This window comes from Pyrus communis, chromosome 4 (assembly GCF_963583255.1).
Source record: "Pyrus communis chromosome 4, drPyrComm1.1, whole genome shotgun sequence".
In the NCBI taxonomy this organism is placed as follows: domain Eukaryota; kingdom Viridiplantae; phylum Streptophyta; class Magnoliopsida; order Rosales; family Rosaceae; genus Pyrus; species Pyrus communis.
The window spans coordinates 11,494,582-11,514,436 of NC_084806.1; the positions used below are offsets into that span (position 1 = coordinate 11,494,582).

At 37.3% G+C, this 19,855-nt stretch overlaps 1 protein-coding gene across 3 annotated transcripts; it reads right to left on the minus strand.

Moving 5' to 3' along the window:
• Positions 1–12,528: 12,528 nt before the first annotated feature.
• LOC137731468 (DUF21 domain-containing protein At4g14240-like) lies at positions 12,529–17,059 on the minus strand. 3 transcript variants are annotated; one of them, XM_068470581.1, is made up of 13 exons: positions 16,723–17,059; positions 16,535–16,611; positions 16,181–16,264; positions 15,955–16,068; positions 15,312–15,395; positions 15,103–15,174; positions 14,643–14,710; positions 14,184–14,271; positions 13,975–14,048; positions 13,501–13,879; positions 13,366–13,412; positions 13,179–13,275; positions 12,529–13,026 (listed from the first exon to the last, which is right to left on the minus strand). In XM_068470581.1, the coding sequence occupies exons 1-13, from the start codon at positions 16,961–16,963 to the stop codon at positions 13,015–13,017; spliced, it is 1,437 nt and encodes a 478-aa protein (XP_068326682.1). In that variant the 5' UTR covers positions 16,964–17,059; the 3' UTR covers positions 12,529–13,014. The 3 variants fall into 3 exon arrangements, with proteins under 3 accessions (XP_068326682.1, XP_068326681.1, XP_068326683.1); XM_068470580.1 differs by having other exon boundaries at positions 12,529–13,030; XM_068470582.1 differs by lacking the exons at positions 12,529–13,026; positions 13,179–13,275; positions 13,366–13,412 and having other exon boundaries at positions 13,703–13,868.
• Between the last annotated feature and the right edge of the window lie 2,796 nt (positions 17,060–19,855).

Genomic DNA, 19,855 nt, shown 5'->3' on the forward strand with positions numbered 1-19,855 from the left:
TATTGCAACCTTGAAAATTTTCGTACCAACGTACAAGTATCTCTCTCTCTCTCTCTCTCTCTCTCTCTCTCTCTCTCTCTCTCTCTCTCTGAAATAGTCTCAACAGTTGCCGTCTAACATGAAGGGAGAGTTGTCGTCCTCCGTTCGAACGCCAAAGCTCCGGTCGTGGGAGAAATGCTCGAGGTTGATGAGGGAGCAGCGGACGAGATTTTATATCATGTGGAGGTGCACTGTCATACTTCTTTGCTGGGATGAGTGACGGAGAGGTGACTGTTTTTACTATGAAAAGGTTGAAGTTGTGTTCTTGTGATTTTGAATTTCCTATTGAAATTGGATCCAAATAGTTTACAAGAATGTAAAGGTACTTGTGTCTGGGAGCAGTTTAAATACAAATACCAAGTAATTAAACGATAATCTACATGTAAAATTCAATGATAGTACTACATGTAATGTATTATATTTACTGAGCTCATTTAGACTCCACATATTTAATAGAGGTGACATTTCCTTTATCTGCAAATATCACCCTCCAGGATAGGTTAATTGTTATGAATTCCGCACTGATGCATTCTCTTGACCATGCTTTAGCCTACCTTTTAACTTGGGGATCAAAGGTACGATGCAGTCTCATGTGGTATTAGAGTTGCACGAAAGATTAGTTTGTCATCAATTTGTGTTGATATATTAAAAAAAGAAAAAAAGAAATAAAAGAATAGCTTAATTGTTGTGCCAGAAAAGCTTATTACAAATTTGATGCCAATAAAGCTTGTTTAGTATCGTGGCCATTTATTGCAGAGCATGCAAGTTGTAAACTTGTAAATTCATGATGGGAGCGAGAATTTATCACTACGCCTAAGGTCTCTTGTTTGATTTCGTTTTCCCTCAATATCGCTTGTATCCAAGAAAAATATTGAAGGAATCCTCAGCGAGCATACATCACACATGTTCTTTCTTGGTCTTGAAGTAATATGTTTGTTTAAACTCGGACTAGGAACACAACAGAAATTGAAAGTCGAGAATTAAGGGAACAAACTGTCTTCATTTATTTACTTCTTATTGTACAGATCTGAATATTTCTGTAAACTTGCATAGCAGAAAGAATCGTGCATAGAAACCTTGCACTTGTTATTGAACTACTTTCTCCATATACCGTCGTTTACAAAACAAAAAGTAGAGCCAGCCGAAGAGGCAGCTCGACCTATCGATTTAATATGAACCAAAAAAAGGAGTGGAAATAATTAGTAAGGTACTAAACTTACAATGATATCCTCCTATGCAATCTAATGTAGAACTCCACCTCTCGAAACCTACTCCCCACCCGGAGAACAAAAATCGAAAACAAAAGCAAACAACTTTCGTAGATGCAAGTCAAAGCCAATTCCCTGAAGAGCAACCGGATCAGGAAATGACGAATGAGCAAGATGAATCATCACTTATTTCCAAGATGGGGTTCGCTAGAAGTCCGTTGCAGTGTTGCCGAGGACCAATCATCAGCAGATTTCTTGAGGGTTAGTCCTTGCTTACTTTTTGGCCTGCCTAGGGCATCATCACAATAAGAACAAGAAAACATTAGTCAGCTTCGACCACTGGACAAAAATTGAACATTAAAAAAAGAGTGAATGTTGAGAGGCAAATCAACTGCCCAGATCCCTTTGGAAATAACAGATTGAAAAGGGGAAACACATTTTGTCCAGTGGCAGGTCCCTTGTTCACATTTAACCTCCTAGTCGATGGAGCCCGTGCCACTAATGAAGCAGCTGCAGCTGCAGCGACACGTATTCTGCAAAGAACTAGAAGATTAATCCACTTTCAAATTATAACTTTCGTATATAATGTCAACCAACTATTTGCTTTTGTCACTTTATGATACCTTTTATGTGTTGGTATTCTAAAGAGTTTGCTAACTCAATACCAAAATATGTGGGTGATAAGTTTACAAACTCTATCACACCTCTCACTTTCACTCTCAATAAAATTGGACAAAGAAATAGAGAAAGGAGGGAAGCAACAAGCTTTGACAAACAAGGCACTTGGACTTTGATATATGAAAAGAGAGTTTACAAAAAATCAATAGCTTACAAGCTGAAAATGAGAATGGGAAATGGGATTTGGATGATATGCTCTAAGGCTTAGCAAGATGGCCTATTTATACAAAAACTGAAAAAATAAACAATCCAACAATACATATAATGAATGATGGTGTTCCACATCTTTACACCCTTTCAAAACACATGCAGCAACTTTGATAGTTGGCATACACATGCATTGCATCATGGCAGGTTGTAATACCTTCCTTTCGGCTAACACATGAAGGTACACTGCTGTCTTCCTGCTAGCACATCACATGGCAGCACACTTGCTGTCTTTCATCACCATTTGGCTGAATAATGAAGGAGCAATGATGATTATATTTTGCTGGAAACAATCTGTAAAGAAAGGTTAGCATCACATGGACAGATCACATGACTTTTAATTTGAATTTCCAACATTATGTACATCAACATATTCATCTGTTTCATCCACAATCTCCTCCTGCATTTTTCATGACAATCATCACTACAACCAAATAAACAATTTTCATTAACTGAAAGCACGAGAATATCAGTTGCGTGTACATTACCTGCAGGCGTTCTTCAAAAATATCTTTCAGAGTGATAATCCCAATGACTTCACCCTCCTCGATATCCTCTGATACCTGGAGCAAACCATTTGTTGCTTTATCACTATGGGGTGAAAAAGTTTCCTCGTGTCTATGAGGGGGCCTTGGTATCCTGGGTATATCAACAACAACACTGTCCGGCTTTCCATCCTGCTTGGATAGCAAAGAAGTAGTCAGTTGGGAGTCCGTGCCAGTGTCTCCGTTCCATTCATCTCTCTTTCCATCAATGGTTGGTCGAGGAATTTTTTTTTAAGATATCAATGGGAAAATAAGACACAAGGGTAGGATATTAGCACTCAAACCTTTTTTTTTTTTTTTTTGGTAGAATGTAAATTACAAAATTACCCTTTATAGTGGTAAATTCTTTCACACGTCTATCACGTCCATCCTTTATCGTTGCTACCTTCTCTCTTTTTCTCTGGAATTCCCTCACGCGCCACCGCCTAGCGTTTAAAACCCTTTGTCTCCTCTTCCAAACCTTCATTCATGGCGATGAAGGACCGGCCTCCTTCCTCGTACGGCTCCATCTACATCCCTCCCGACCATCGCCTCTGCTCCGTCAATACCACCCCCTATTATACCTCCCATGTTTCAATCGGCTCAAAGCTCCAGGAAAAAACCAGACTGCTGCTGCCGCTGCTGCTCTCAACCGGAGGAGCAGCACCAGTGGTGCTTTGGCGTACTACCAAACTCAACAGCAGCAGGAGCAGTTGCATAAACCCAAGCTATAGCAGACTTCTGTTTACGACGACAACGTTTCCGATGAAGGCTTTGATCGCAAAGTTGAGTTGTCACCGCATCCGGTGACGTTTCTATATGTGGATTGTGTACTCGTAGAGTTGTTAATGGGGAAGCATGCGTGTTTACAAAGTGTGAATTGGTGATTGGGTTTCAATAGGGCTCAACAGATCACATTGATCAGAGAATTAGTCTTGTTAATTTTATAAATTTGAGGGAAGATCAACAACTGACGCCGGCTCACTCTCAAGGCTAATGTTCAGGTGAATATTCATCCTTGGTTTAAATTGTTCCTTCTTTTCTTCTTGTGTAGAAAAATTGTGGAAGTAGCGATGTAACCCATTTATTTTTACTTTTATTTACAGTTTACAAATGAGCCGCACATGTCTAATGGCATGGTCAATTTGGACTATAAGGTCATCTTTCAATTTACATGTTGCAGTTCTTCAGGAACATTTTAGTGTACTAGATTGCCTTCAGCTTCGTTAAAGTCTCCAAGATTAGTTTTAGAAGTACATGGTGGTTCTCATCTCATGTGTCATATGGATATGGTGCTCCTATGATTACACAGGGTTCAGACTCACCAATTTCTCCAAAATAACGACCTAATGTGAAGCAATAAGAAAGACTTGTTCATATTGGTGCAGAAATTAGATGGCATGCAAGGTCACCTAGTAAAAAAAAAAAAAGGCAATACAACAAACTGTCAGGCAATAATAAGGGCTTGGTGCAGAAGTTAGACTCTGATGTTTTGAAGAGGTGGACGGGTGTTCCATTTTTTTAGTTTTTAATTTGGTTGTTCATTGACTCGCGTACTCAGTGCGATGTGAAATGCTGTGTTGATTTTTTATGTACGTTGCCTGTAATTTATTCGAAGTGTAATCTGATTACGTTGCAGATGGTGATTGAAAAGTAGTGGAGAGATATTGTGGAGTTTGGGTTAGCAACTTTATGAGAAGCTGCTTAAATATTTCATTTTCATTTTTGTTGCTTCCCATTCCATACTCAAAGGCATTTCAAGCACCCATTACCGATAAGAAAATCACTTTAGCCCGTTGGTACTTTAAGTTGGGGAGTTTTCTAACCGCATTTTCCCTCTCGTTATCGAAACAATATATGATGGAGTGTTTATGGTAAAGAAGGTCAGTTCTGTTGCTGAAAGAAAAGAAAATGAAAGACTTAAATATCTTTTCTAGGTTAAAATTGATTTTGCTAAAAACTATACAAATTTGCTTTACTAAAAATTATATAAAACTGACTCCACATGTATTTAAGACTAATTATGCAAAAATGATTGAGGTCCGGTTGGGCTAAAGACGTGTATGTAATTTTGTTCATGTTGTACATATTTGAAACTGATTCTGCAACAATGGTCGAAGATATGTTGAACTGATTTTACAAAAATGGTGGAGGACGGGTTGAACAACGATGGGCTAAACTGATTCTAGAAAAATGGTTGAGAACGGGTTGAACTGATTATGCAAAAATGGTCAAAGATGGGTTGAACTGATTTTGCAAAAATGGTAGATGACGGGTAAGGTTCTAAAAGATGCTAAGCGCTAGTTGAGCAGCGCCTAGCGCCTAACGCCTAGGCGGCCTTGGCGGATTTAAGTAAATTTCTTGTATATCTTGTAAATAAGTGCATATTGACACTTACAAAAAATTATTCTTGTATATCTTTGAATAAATATATTATATACGATATAAATTAGTTAAATTTATTTTATAGTAGATGATTAAATATTGAGGAAGACGTTATTTAAAAAAAAAAAAATATATATATATATATATATATATATATATATACACATATCTAACATAAGAGTATAATATAAGTTAATCTTATTCTGATCATAAAAAGAAAAATAATAAAATAATATAATGCAAGAGTGTAATATAGTGTTGTTTTAAAAAAAAAACAAATAATAAAATATTATCGATATAATTGATTTATTAGGGGATAATGGGTAAATATTATTTGTCCCTTTATTTTGTGATAAGGCTGGTGGTCTTCACGCCAAACTAAGCATCTTTTCAGACTTTTCCACTTTCAATCTTCTTCTTCTTCATGCCAATCTAGGCATCTTTTCAGATTTTGATCTGTGGTTTCCCTGTTGCCCATTCTCTCTCTATCTTCTTCTTTCTTGAAAAACCACAAATCAAACATAAAAAATATCTCCCTCTATCCGTCCAAATTAAAACAACTCCCTCAATCCCTTCATCTCTCCAATGCACATCTCCCTATATCCATCACCGTGCTTCTCCATTTTCATGCACAAAAGTCTTTGGTTTGCAATACTGGTCAAATCTGAGATGCAGCACGATGAGAGACACCTAGATGTTCTGGTTTTGCAATTTGCACAAACACAGATCAGAGAGACAAGGAACCGCTTACCATGCCACCTAGCATCGCCTAGTGCTGCCTAGCACCACCTAGTGCCGTCTAACGCTGCCTAGTCGGCCACCTAAACCCTCTTCGTTTTATTGAACGTTTTTCCCAAAATCACTACGGAAGCCCACCGTCCAGCACCTAGGCGCCGCCTAGGCCAATTTTAGAACACTGATGACGGGATTGACTGATTTTACAAAAATGGTCAAAGATGAGTTGGATTGATTCTGCAAAAATGATCAAAGACTGATTGAACTAATTCTGCTAAATTGGTCAAAAAGGGGTTGAACGGACTCTGCAAAAATAATCGAAGACGGGTTGAACTGATTATGCAAAAATGGTTAAGGATGGGTTGACTTGATTCTACAAAAATGATCGAAGACGGATAAACTGATTCTGTAAGAATGGTCGAAGACGGGTTGAATTGATTCTACAAAAATTATCAAGAACGGGTTGAACTAATTCTGCAAAAATTGTCGATGACGAGTTGGACTGATTCTGCAAAAATGGTCGAGGACGGGTTGGACTAGTTCTGCAAAAATGGTTGAAGACGAGTTGAACTGACTCTACATAAATGGTCGATGACGGGTTGAACTGATTCTAGTAATAAAGGATACAAATTGATTATGCATAAAATTCCAAGACTAATTATGCATAAATAGTTGAGGATAAACTTATGGCACATATTAATTTTGTTGGATTTGTGAGGGCTGGATTCTCTTAACAGCCCTAAAGCATAGAGGTATAGCTGGTATTTTAAAACATTGTTTTCATGTTTTTGGGATGGGCTTTAGTTGTTTTTATGTTTATGCCTCTCATTCACATGTTTTAAAACTAGTGGAGTGTCTTGAAATATAGTGAAAGTTTTTGTCTCTATATATAAAGCTCCCTTGATATTACTCATTTGTGTTATAACATGTATATTTATTTATTTCTTCTATTTTATTAGGCTCTGATGTATTAAATTAATAATATTATTCTTATCATTTAAATTTATCACAATTTTATATCACATGATGTGACAAGTGAGGTGGACAATCAAGTCAATTAAAAAGAATTTTGTGGTAGTTGAGGTAGATAATCACATAAATAAAATTTGATGTAGATAATCACATAAATAAATCTCAAATTTTCATTAACAAAGAGTTTAAGAAATAATTCAAACCCTAAATTTTAGGTGTCCTTAGTTTATCTTCCTCCCTCACCTCTTTCTGTCATCAACTTGCTTCTCAAGATCGATTTTGTTTTTTCTCCGAAATGTCGTCGATCTGCATGTCTATAGAATTATATCTTCTAACTCAAGATTAATTTGTTCAGGTTATACATACCATTCGTCCATGTTGATGAATTATCCACATCCTTTGTTGATAACTAATTGGGTTATAACTTGAAAAATTGACAATCTGATGGGAAGCGCTCATTAGCAGCGATTAATCGATGCGATGCTTGACAGTTGGAGAACTTCTAACTGTATAATCTCTGAAATAGTCACCATCAGTTCATTTGCCGGAGAAGGATGGGTTGGAGTTCCAATAGTCAGGAGGTTGACGAAGCGATGTGAATGTGGACAGATGAGAGGGAGGAGAAGGCTACAGGGAGGGAGGCATGAAAACATACAAAACTAGGGTTTGAAATTTGAGATTTTGATGTGATTCACCTTATTTTTCACAATATTTTTTATAATTGTTATGGCTTACGCACCTCAATTGCCACATAAGATGGTATAAAGTGGTACATTTAGATAGCAATAATAGCATTACTCATAATAAATATGATGTATCATGTGAATTTATGGCACCTCATGTTGATATGTTTGTCACACTAAAAAAATTTATCTTCCTTTTCCACCCTTCCTTGTGTGTTACGTGGAGTCTCACATGGCCGATCATTGGTTGGCCAGTCTCTTACCTCATCAGTTTATATTAGATAGATGATACATATGATTGTTGATTGAGATTGTACACTAAACCCTATACCTGACTCTATACAACAACGTTAATATTATAAAAGGAGTCGCCACTTAGTACTACGGTTTAGTGGTATTCCTTTTCACTTGTAAATGAGAGGAAAAAAAATTAAAAAGGAGTCTAGAGTTTGCCAAGGAGAGGATACATTTTTGTATGGCTCAGTGTCGATTCTTTTTATGCCTTAAAGACATAAAAACTTTATAATTTATTTGGTGAATGCCAAATACAACAAGTGAGATAATCTTCAGTGAATGACTCAATTAAAATCTAGAAGCCTAAGTCTAAAAACTGATCTTAATCTAAATGATTAAGTTGCAGTAAAATCAAAAAGGCCGGAATCACTTGACTTTACCTCGGACTAGAATAGCAACTTGATTATGAAAAAGCACTTCGGTGGGGATTTACAAGGTCTTAAACTAATATTTTTGCAACACAAAAATGCTCCGAGGTTTGAATTCGAAAATGAATTGCCGTGCGTAGGTCCAATTTGAAGAAAGTTAGGGTTTCATTATAAAATTAATTGGCAATATAAAGAGCGATCTAACTACTTATAAGCACACACAAGGGAGGTCCTTTCTCCCATCAATGTCTGGATCCCCTCACCAATAGGGTTTATATCTCTAGGTATGTCTACTTTGATGAATCACTTGTCTTATACCATAAAACCAATTGACAATATAAGAAAGGGCCCAACTACTTATAAGTTATAAGCACATTTGTGGTCCCTTATCCCATTAATGTGAGACTGCATTCTCAGCACGCCCTTTTACATGTGACGAATTTTTAAGCCTAGTATGTGGATAAACAAATGGGGGTGACGTGGAGTGCATGTGGCCGTGGGTCGTCACATGTGAGACAACCTGCTCTAATACCATAAAGAAAGTTGGAGTTCTAGTATAAATCAATTGGCACTATGAGGAGGAACTAGCCCAACCACTTATAAGCACATGAAAGTTCATTTTCCCATCAATGTGAGATTTATTATTGTGAACACAATTCTTATTCAGGCCCTAGCAACGAGGACAGGCGAATACATGAGCTTAGATGCAAAGGATGAACAACACTTCATTAGATCAACAAGCCCTTTGTCATGTTATGAGATTAACCATGTTATGAAACCGTTGATGGGTGCCATTTGTCAAAAGAGAAGCCACTGGCTACAGATGCTCCACGACATGTCTCAACTGTAATTAAAGAGTCACCCAAATATGAGCTAAACCCTACCAGCTGTAGGTTGTCACCATCTTTTGGTATACGAATCTTTTTCTCTTTGACAGTCCAACGATGCAACTATTTGCTCGTTATGTCTGTTGAAAGGGAATGTTGTGATTGTGGTGTCTCAGTTAGTCACAGTCTCAACTCAAAAAATCAACCCACTTCCCTTAGAATTTACTTCCTAAACATCCCAACAAATTAAGGCAACAAAAGAAAGCACTCCCCACCAACTTTAATTTTCCAATCCTTCTAATTATCTACTAACTAAAGTAGCTCAGTGACATTTTGATGGTGTCCCCAAGTTGCTAACACGCACACCTGCCTCATCTCTAAGTATGTACGACTCTCATTGAGATATTGTTCATAGGGCCAATCTGGTTTGGATCTATGTCAGCTGGATAATAGTAGATCATTGTCTCATAGGTCCGCATGGATTTAAGTATAATAAAAAATCTTATCGCTTGATGCTTTCTACTTATAAGATAAGGTTTGAGAACATTTCCATTGCTAATTGTATACATGTCAATGAGACATGATTAGACGCGTGAAGTGGGAAATGTGACTATGATGTTCTTGGGGGACTTGGCAATGAGAACACAATGTCACAGTATCTTTGGAGGGAAGGAGTTATCTACACTATGAAATGTCATCGTAGCGTTGAAATCAATAATACAATTATTATGTAATATAACTTTTCTCACAAGACATTATATTACTGGTTTGGAAAACTACAATGGTGTTTCTCCATTTGCAGAAGCCAACTTGGTCAACTAGAGTCACCAAAATTTCAAAAATTTCATTATTTAATAAAAACTTTCAGTCGTCGCATGATATTACTAATTAATGAACGTGTATAATATGAGTTATACTATCAAAGTTGATATTTTCCTATAAGTGTGATAACAAACATTCTCACCAAAAACTTTCTAAAGCAAAATCATAACACATATGGGGCACCTAACTGCAACAGGAATCTCAACTGTTCCACTTAGAACTAGTTTGAACAAGAGGGACAATCATTAACGGCAGGCAAAATTTTTCCGATGAGGACTTTTAAGGTGAGAGATATACACGCTGCTAGTGCAGGTGGCATGGAGGTGATGTGAAGGTACAAGTGGACCCTGCGACTTACCATTTGGAAGGCTTGAAGCTAGTTTATAAGGAATGGATGTTAAAATATTCCAAGACAAGTGCTTGAGATCTTAAGCCACTAAATTAGGGTTTAGAATTGAAGGAAGAGTCAGAATTTGTTCGTGAAAGTGGTAAAGCTATAGATATTGGTCATGGGAAGCATGGGCAGGAGACTTGCCAAGTGGAAAAGAATGGTGAGGCAACAAAAAGGGAAAGCTCTATATTATTAGGCTTTGCATTTCTATGCTTCTTGGTTGGCACAAGTACGCTTGATGGTTCGGGCCATTCATTGCATGCAGTCCCATAATATTTATGCGTAAAATTAGTACGTTCTATATCGATCGTTAGGTGTTGATATGTGAAGAAACATGTATGTTAGATTGTGAGAAATTCTCAAGAGTAATCAGAGATGTATTTTACTATTTTTATATTTCTTATCACGTGACATAATCATTCGATGAGAGTACAGAAAAAGAAAATGAGGGATATGTCTTCAGTTGCATGGTGAATTTCTTAATTAAGAAGAGGTTTTGTTGTATCATTGACGCACTCTATTAATGTTTTCTCTAGTTAAGAGTGAAATGTTTATAGTGATCAGCTCAATTTATCGATAATAATATTTTTGTGTAAGTGCAAATTTTAAGTTGTAAATATTGGCTTGAGTATGTTTTTTTTTGTGTTTCCTATAATATAGCACAAGATGGGAACATGATCTAACAAGGTCTATTTTGTGGTGTTGATCAGTAACTATATAAAATTACAAAGTACGAGAAATCAAAGCGTGCAGTATTTATATATGTACCTACTCAAGCGTGCAGTCTTATATATTCTTCATATATATACATGGATAAATCTTGTACAGATCTTGTAAATAAGTTTTAAGGAATCCATCCAAAGGCTCCCTGAAATTCTGGAAGAGAAATAGTTTAATTTGTTAAGCCATCTATATCCTTAACATACATAGATAATATATATATATATATATATATATATATATATATATCCATATATACATATATATATAGCTAGACACACACACATGTACTATAGTTAGTTCATTCAATGGACAAATTACAGCCTATAATAATGGCGGACAGAGGTGGCCTTGAGATTAGGATGAAAACCTCCAATCCTCGTCAAGTTTTTCAGGTGATTGAACAGGGAGACAAAGCTCATGTGTCTACTTTGACATCTTTGTTCTCAATGGGACCCCCACTCCTTGTAAACCCATTCAGCGGCCGACACTTGTCACCCTACCATGTACTGCCTCATCAGATCCTTCCTATGTGCCTCTCTATAATGCAAAGTTAGCTAGCTCAAGTTCTTCCATGACCAATATTACAACCTTGAAATTTTTTCATACCAACGTAGCTCAAGTTCTTCCATGACCAATATTACAACCTTGAAATTTTTCATACCAACGTACAAGTATTCCTCTCTCTCTCTCTCTCTCTCTCTCTCTCTCTCTCTCTCACTTTGCCTGAAATAGTCTCAACAGTTGCCGTCTAACATGAAGGGAGAGTTGTCCTCCTCCGTTCGAACGCCCAAGCTCTGGTCGTGGGAGAAATGCTCGAGGTTGATGAGGGAGCAGCGGACGAGATTTTATATCATGTGGAGATGCACTATCATACTTCTCAGCTGGGATGAGTGACGGAGAGGTGACTGCTTTTACTATGAAAGGGTTGAAGTTGTGTTCTTGTGATTTTGAATTTCCTATTGAAATTGGATCCAAATAGTTTACAAGAAAATGTGAAGCTACTTGTGTCTGGGATGAGTTTAAATACTAAAACCATGTAATTAAACGATAATGCTACATGTAAAATTCAATGATAGTACTATATGTAATGTACTATATTTACTTAGCTCATTTAGACTCCACATATTTAATAGAGGTGACATTTCCTTTATCTGCAAATATCACCCTCCATAATAGGTTAATTGTTATGAATTCCGCACTGATGCATTCTCTTGACCATGCTTTAGCCTACCTTTTAACTTGGGGATCAAAGGTACGATGCAGTCTCATGTGGTATTAGAGTTACATGAAATATTAGTCTGTCATCAATGTGTGTTGATATATTAAAAAAAGAAATAAAGAAATAAAAGAATAGCTTAATTGTTGTGCCAGAAAAGCTTATTGCAAATTTGATGCCAATAAGGCTTGTATAGTATCGTGGCCATTTATTGCAAAGCATGCAAGTTGTAAATTTGTAAATTCATGATGGGAGCGAGAATTTATCACTACGCCTAAGGTCTCTTGTTTGATTTTGCTTTTCCTCAATATCGCTTGTATCCAAGAAAAATATTGAAGGAATCCTCAGCGAGCATGAATCACGCATGTTCTTTCTTGGTCTTGAAGTAATATCTTCGTTTAAACTCGAACTAGGAACACAACAGAAATTGAAAGTCGAGAATTGAAGGAGCAAACTGTCTTCATTTATTTACTTCTTATTGTACAGATCTGAATATTTCTGAAAACTTGCATAGCAGAAAGAATCGTGCATAGAAACCTTGCACTTGTTATTGAACTACTTTCTCCATATACCGTCGTTTACAAAACAAAAAGTAGAGCCAGCCGAAGAGGCAGCTCGACCTATCGATTTAATATGAACCAAAAAAACGAGTGGAAATAATTAGTAAGGTACTAAACTTACAATGATATCCTCCTATGCAATCTAATGTAGAACTCCACCTCTCGAAACCTACCCGCCACCCGGAGAACAAAAATCGAAAACAAAAGCAAACAACTTTCGTAGATGCAAGTCAAAGCCAATTCCCTGAGGAGCAACCGGATCAGGAAATGACGAATAAGCAAGATGAATCATCTCTTATTTCCAAGACGGGGTTCGCCAGAAGTCCGTTGCAATGTTGCCGAGGACCAATCATCAGCAGATTTCTTGAGGGTTAGTCCTTGCTTACTTTTTGGCCTGCCTAGGGCATCATCACAATAAGAACAAGAAAACATTAGTCAGCTTCGACCACTGGACAAAAAATTGAACATTAAAAAAAGAGTGAATGTTGAGAGGCAGATCAACTGCCCAGATCCCTTTGAAAATAACAGATTGAAAAGGGGAAATACATTTTGTCCAGTGGCAGGTCCCTTGTTCACATTTAACCTCCGAGTCGATGGAGCCCGTGCCACTGATGAAGCAGCTGCAGCTGCAGCGACACGTATTCTGCAAAGAAGAAGAAGATTAATCCACTTTCAAATTATAACTTTCATACATAATGTCAACCAACTATTTGCTTTTGTCACTCTAGGATACCTTTTATGTACATCAACATATTCATCTGTTTCATCCACAATCTCCTCCTGCATTTTTCAAGACAATCATCACTACAACCAAATAAACAATTTTCATTAACTGAAAGCATGAGAATATCAATTGCGTGTACATTACCTGCAGGAGTTCTTCAAATACATCTTCCAGAGTGATAATCCCAATGACTTCACCCTCCTCTATATCCTCTGATACCTGGAGCAAACCATTTGTTGCTTTATCACTATGGGGTGAAAAAGTTTCCTTGTGTCTATGAGGGGGCCTTGGTATCCTGGGTATATCAACAACAACACTGTCCGGCTTTCCATCCTGCTTGGATAGCAAAGGAGTAGTCAGTTGGGAGTCCATGCCAGTGTCTCCGTTCCATTCATCTCTCTTTCCCTCAATGGTTGGTCGAGGAATTTTACTTTTCGCTTTAGGCTTCACCACAGCAGCCATATGACTGCTGCCCTTTTGAAACTCGTTCAATATATCATACAGTGGCATATCTGCAGGAACTCTGAGAATATGACCCACACATGAAAACTGGATATCCCATACTCAGTAGTGGAATTGAGAAGAAACAATAGCATATTTAAAGAAGTTGAAGCACACCTTGGAATTCTACGGATGGAAACAGCACTAACTGGGGTCTCTGTTTCAGGTCGTACAGTGAGAAGACTTTTCACCTAATCCCCAAATGAACATCAAGAAGGGGGTTAAAATAAAAACATGAGAATTACCAATTACAGATGTGGTGAGTTTGAAATCCAGAGAACGAATGCATAATATCAAACTCCAAAGATTTAAGTTCTAACACCCACCAGCAGAAGTCCAATAATATTCTTTGAGTTCCCAGAATAGACAGGAACGCGACTATGTCCACGAGCAAGAACTTTCCCCATTGCTTCCCTGAGGGGGAAGAATGAAAATATAGTTAGACATACTAGACACTTACAATCTACAACTTTTGCTGCAAATAAATTTACAAAATAACAAGATAATATAACGATAATAAGAATAAATGCCTAGTAGAGACGACAGATTGACAATAACAATGGTTGCCTGGTTATCTTTCTGAAAGTTAATTGAAATCGTGAAAAGTTTCTTAGTAGGAAGGTTGGCTTCTAATTCTAATCATTTAGTACACTCCTTATTTAAGATGATGTTAAATGTTCCCTCCAAAGGACGTTGGCAGCATAACATACGTGTGATTCTTACAGGAACCAATGGGACAGTTAATTGAGATCGCGAAACACTAATTTTTCAGGAACAAAGCTTACCAGTCCAATTTTGAATTGACATCCAAGGAGAAGGTAGATTCAATAGGCGTCATAGCCTCCTCAGCAGTCTGTTAATATATGAGAACAAAAATAAATAGGTTAAATTTGATCTCCCATTGCACGATATCTTCTAAGATTTATATCACTTAAGAGCAAGAATGAAATAGAAAAGAATATACAAAGCGAGCTTCTAAAATATTATGTTCATGCTGAAGACTATCAACAGTCCAATATCATGAGTTTTAGCTACACGATGAAGTTGCTACTAATTGTTCTACTCGACTTAAGGGTAAACTTCACAATGTCAGATTAAATTAGAAACGGATAATAGTAAACATCTCAGTGGCAAATCCTATTCATTTTTTATGCATTGAAGGGCTAATATTCTAGAAATCACAAAAACCAGAAAACCACAACAGTTGAGCATCCAAAAGAAAGGCAGTTTCATTATGATGCGTACCTTTTCAGTTAAATCGAGGGCTCCACTAATTATCGTTGTCTCATCGTGTGTAAGCTCACCACCCTTGCCCTCCTAATGCGACATTAACACAAGGCAACTTTCAAAAATAGAAAATCAAGAATAGTATTACCATATATTACCGTTTTAGTTTCCTTACACAATCAAATGGTTTTACCCAAGTCACATATATTCTGAATTATTCACTTTACCTCCTGGCTGTGGATGGAGACAAGGGCTTTTAACTGAGCTCGCCGAAATAATGCTTCATTATGCCCAAGAACACAGTCCAAGATCTGCAACACGTAAATTTCTTAGTGTCAACACATAGATGCCAAATCAAACAGCATCACCAATAATTTGCTATTTACATGACAAGGTGCAGAATGATATAAAGAGAATTTTCAATTTCTAGTTAATTTACAATTCTATTTTTCATTTGTTTCCTTTATCCAGGCCTTTTTCATATGCGTGAAAGAAAAGAAAACTAATATAAATTCAAGCTTAATTACCTAAGAACTTGTCATTCAAATATATAAACCTACAAGGAGAAATACGATTGTAAATACAAAATTTCTACAGGAAGATCAAATTGGATGAACATGCAAAGCAAGTACTCCTCTCTCAGTTTCCTGTCCTTATTAATCAAATATACACGGAAAGATGGTAGACTTGTAGGAGTCGGGATTCACAACTATCTAAGGTGAGGAACATGCCAGGCCAAGCAGAAGCATTAAGTGATAAAAACTCCTTATATACGATTAACTGAATAGCCATGGCATTAGAAAAGTAACATCTGAAGCAGGTGTGATACCAAATTTTATGCAAATATGAACTATCGGCCAGAGACTATACCTTGCCAATTGGAAAGGCAATTGGATAGCAAACAACCATTAAAATTCTCACAAGCCACACAAAGTTCGAGCCAACAGCAAGTCCATATCTAGTGCATATTGCTTGTGGAATAACCTGGAGGATCAAAATAAATGATCAAATCAATTCCAATTCAAGAAATCACGTGTGTAAGTATAAATTTTAAAACTAAAGTGCTATATCATCGGAGAATTAGTATACAACATACCTCCCCGAAAAACAGGACAAAAGTCACAGAGAGAATTATAGCAACATATTGATTGAAAAGTTTATCCAAATATAACGGAAGAGCCTGCAGAGCAACAAATACCAAAGTTAATAGCTGACATTGCATGTTCAAACTTTAAATGCTTAATGAGACGCTCATATCAAATCTACAAACATGATATCATAACACATTCAACCTTTTAGCTTTCAATTAAATACATTCGGCATTGAATCACATCGACATTCTTGAACAAGATTCGATTCAATTAAATTTTTGCAAAACCAAATGCGATCCGAAAACAAATGCATGGAGAACGAAAACCGCTCCAAATCATAATAATGGAGTGCCACTTACCTCCATAGCAGCCGCATTACACAGAAGCAAAGTGACGAGCAGCTGGTGCTGCTTCTGAACCACCGGCAATATAATAGCTGAAACAAAAAACACAAAATTTTCAGATACATACGAAAAATTGGCGATTTGCGAGCGAAACGAAACCGAAATACAAGAATCGGCGAGAACCGAGATGGATGCGGACGAACCTGCTTGTTTCTTCTCGGTCGGGGAGCCGCTGCGCTGCAGAATCTCGAGGTCGACGAGGCCGAGGGACATGAGGCCGAGGGTTAGGCCGGACATTATACCGGCGAAGATGACAAAGAAACAGGAGAGGCCGGCGTAAATGAACCACCAGGCGGATCCGAAGGGGATGGCGCCAATCTCTGATGCGAGGCCCGAGTTCCGAGTCAGCATCCGAGTCATCATGATCGCATTTATCGGATGCATCGCTGCTGCTGCTGCTGCTTCTTCTTCTTGTGTCTCTCGCTGTGTGTCTTTCAGAACGATAGAATCTGAGTGTGAGTGTGTGACGAGGGGAGAGGTTGTTCGTACTTTATCAAAAAATTTTAATTACAACGGAATACAATACAGCACATGTTAAATAGAAATGATAAAAAATTTTATTTTTTAAGTTATTAATTTTTTTAGCGCATATATTTCATTATTTGCATATTGACAAATAATGTGTCGTTCCGTGTATTGATTACATTGAAAAAAATTTCTTGTACTTTATAGGAGTGAACACGTGGTGGAATCATATGAGGATATTGATTTGTTAGAATGCATGATCCGGAGCAGAACAGGTTTTCTGTACCTTTTTAGTACAAGGGTTTTTTGAGCTTCTTTTTAATTTACTACCTTTTTACGCTTTCACCTTTTTAGCTCCTATTTATACAAGTGAGCTTTTGAAGAAAAACAAATAAATATTAGAAAATTGAAAATGTATGTGGAGGAAAAATAGGAGATCAAATCTTATGTCTCAATATAAGTGTGACATTTCTGTGTTTTTAATAATTATTTGATACATAATTATTTTTTTCGTCAGAACTTCGGTTAAGTGATATTTGGTGTCAACGTGAATAATGATTGGATGTCATATGTTTAAAAAATTAAACAAATATTTTTTTTTCCCTCCTCTGTCTTCGTCTCTGTCTATCTCCCTGTTCCGAGAGAACTCAGCAACCACCAACCCTTCCCCACCGACCCCACCCCGTGAACCGCCGGAAATGGGTCTCAATCAGAGACCGAGAGAGAAAAATGAGAGCCCACGCCGATCCCCATTTTCTATGAGCAACGTCAAAACAGTAAAACCCCTATTTTCTTTTTGGCCCGGGATTTTCTCAGCAACCAAACAGAAACGAATAAGATAGGGAAAATGAAGAAACTAACCTTTGGAAGAAAATTCAGATGTTAAGAGAGAATTTTGGAATTGGATTAAAAGTCAATGGTGAAGGGATGCAAATTCCAAACCCATGGAGAAATTAACCATGCCAAAGATTCAAGAGAATTCAAATTCAAATTACAAAAATTATTTCTGAATCTAAACCAAAAACCCACCTGAAATTCACCAAGAATAGAAGAAATAAAAAATTGGACTAGCTGTGCATTAATGGAGAAAGAGAAAATGGGAAGAAAACCATGGAATTGAAAATTCCAGAAGAAAAAAAAATGATAAAATTTAAGAAATGAGCATTAATCATGGTGACCCAGATCTAGAAAACCGGTCGTTTACCCAAAAATTGGAAATGATTTTACCTTTCGGTGATTGAGCTTTGTGTCTCCTCTCCTCTTTTGCTTTTTCTCCCTCCTAGGTTTTGGCTATTTGAAGAAATTGCGATGGGAAAGAAACAAAGAAAGAAAACAAGACAAGCAAGCTTTCCCTTCCCACAAGTTTTGTCTCTCGGTCCTCGATCGGAACCTATAAACTTTAGGTAGTAAACTGAAATTAACCTTTAAATTAAAATAGTAATATCGGAAAAATGAGTACTCTTCAAGGGATTAAACCATTTGGGATTCACCTAACAATTTATGGTTAGCAAAACCGCAAGAATTGAAGTTTATCAATTGTTGGGTGATGACAAAGATTTGGACACGTACATGGTACATGTTAGTTTCTTAAATGTTTATAACAAGGACACGTCGAACACGTAAACTACCGACCTTTCTAATCTCATATAATTTTCACATCCAATGAGCAGCGGAAAAAAATTAAACATTAACCCAGTAATTAAACATTCATCGTAGGTCAGGCTGCAGATCTGCTGTCCCGATTTTGATGTCTCGTTTATGTCTCCCTTCTTATTTGATTGACATGTGTCCATTACTTAACCCAGTAACTAACACCGTTAACTTTCAATATATTTAAATAATAATAAAATTAAACATTAAAGAAAAGATGAAGAATGCCGGAAAAGTTCGACCCTTTCCCCTTCTACTCTCGCTCCAATCATTGATTCAAGAGCACAGCGACTAGGTTGCTGTTCAGAAGCGACAGTTGAGAGAGGACGTGTGATTTCATTGAGGGGCGCAGGAGAGGGAGTGTGATTTCATCGAGGGGCGCAGAAGTTGACGGAGATGGAGGATTTCGTGAGGGAGAAGGAGAGGGAGTGGGATTTCATCGACGGGCGCACTAGAGAGAGGACGAGAAAATTGAATTGGGCGAAGGCGGAGGAGCGGGAGGCGGCGGAGGGGTTTGGGGAATGATTAGGGAAATGGATTTGAAAGAGAGTGATTTGGGTTTGCTTGAGAAGGTAGTTGAGGAGTCGACCCTAGGTGAATTGGGCTACTACTGACGACGCCTCATCGGAATCATCGTCCTTCGAATTCTCCGCCGTCACCTTCTTCTTCGCCCTTGGCTGGAACTTCTGAAGCCAACTCGTCGCAGAATCCACGACTGAAAATTTACAGCCATCTTCCTCCATGTGATTCAATCCAATCCTATCCAACTCAATTTTCAAGAAATATGAAAAAACATCCTTAAAAAAAAAAAAAAAAAAAAAAAAACAGAATTTGGAAATGAAGATGCTAAATTGCTGAAACAGAATTTGGGGTGATGTGGTTGGAGGGGTGGCTGTCGGGAGAGTTTCTTGGGGTGGGGTATCGGGAGTGTTTTTCATTTCTTTATTTTTTTATTAATTTTATAAACAGTTAACAGTGTTTTTGTGGAGTTAAATCAAAAGATATATGTAAAAAAACTAAACAAGAAACACGTAAAAGACATGAAATTCGGGACAGCAGATCCTAAGCCATGTACATATGCAAATCCTAAGGAGTAAGCACTTCCCATAAATTTATTTTTCTTTTAATTGTGCATGTAATTTGTTTGGACCGATATTGGGC

Excerpts from the sequence above, each read along its gene's own strand:
- LOC137731468 (XM_068470580.1), bottom strand. The coding sequence starts at position 16,963 with ATGCATCCGATAAATGCGATCATGATGACTCGGATGCTGACTCGGAAC. Across the intron at positions 13,276-13,365 it reads TATGTTGATGTACATAAAAG|AATACGTGTCGCTGCAGCTG; the intron begins GTATCCTAGAGT and ends TCTTCTTTGCAG. Across the intron at positions 13,031-13,178 it reads GACCTGCCACTGGACAAAAT|GCAGGCCAAAAAGTAAGCAA; the intron begins GTATTTCCCCTT and ends ATGATGCCCTAG.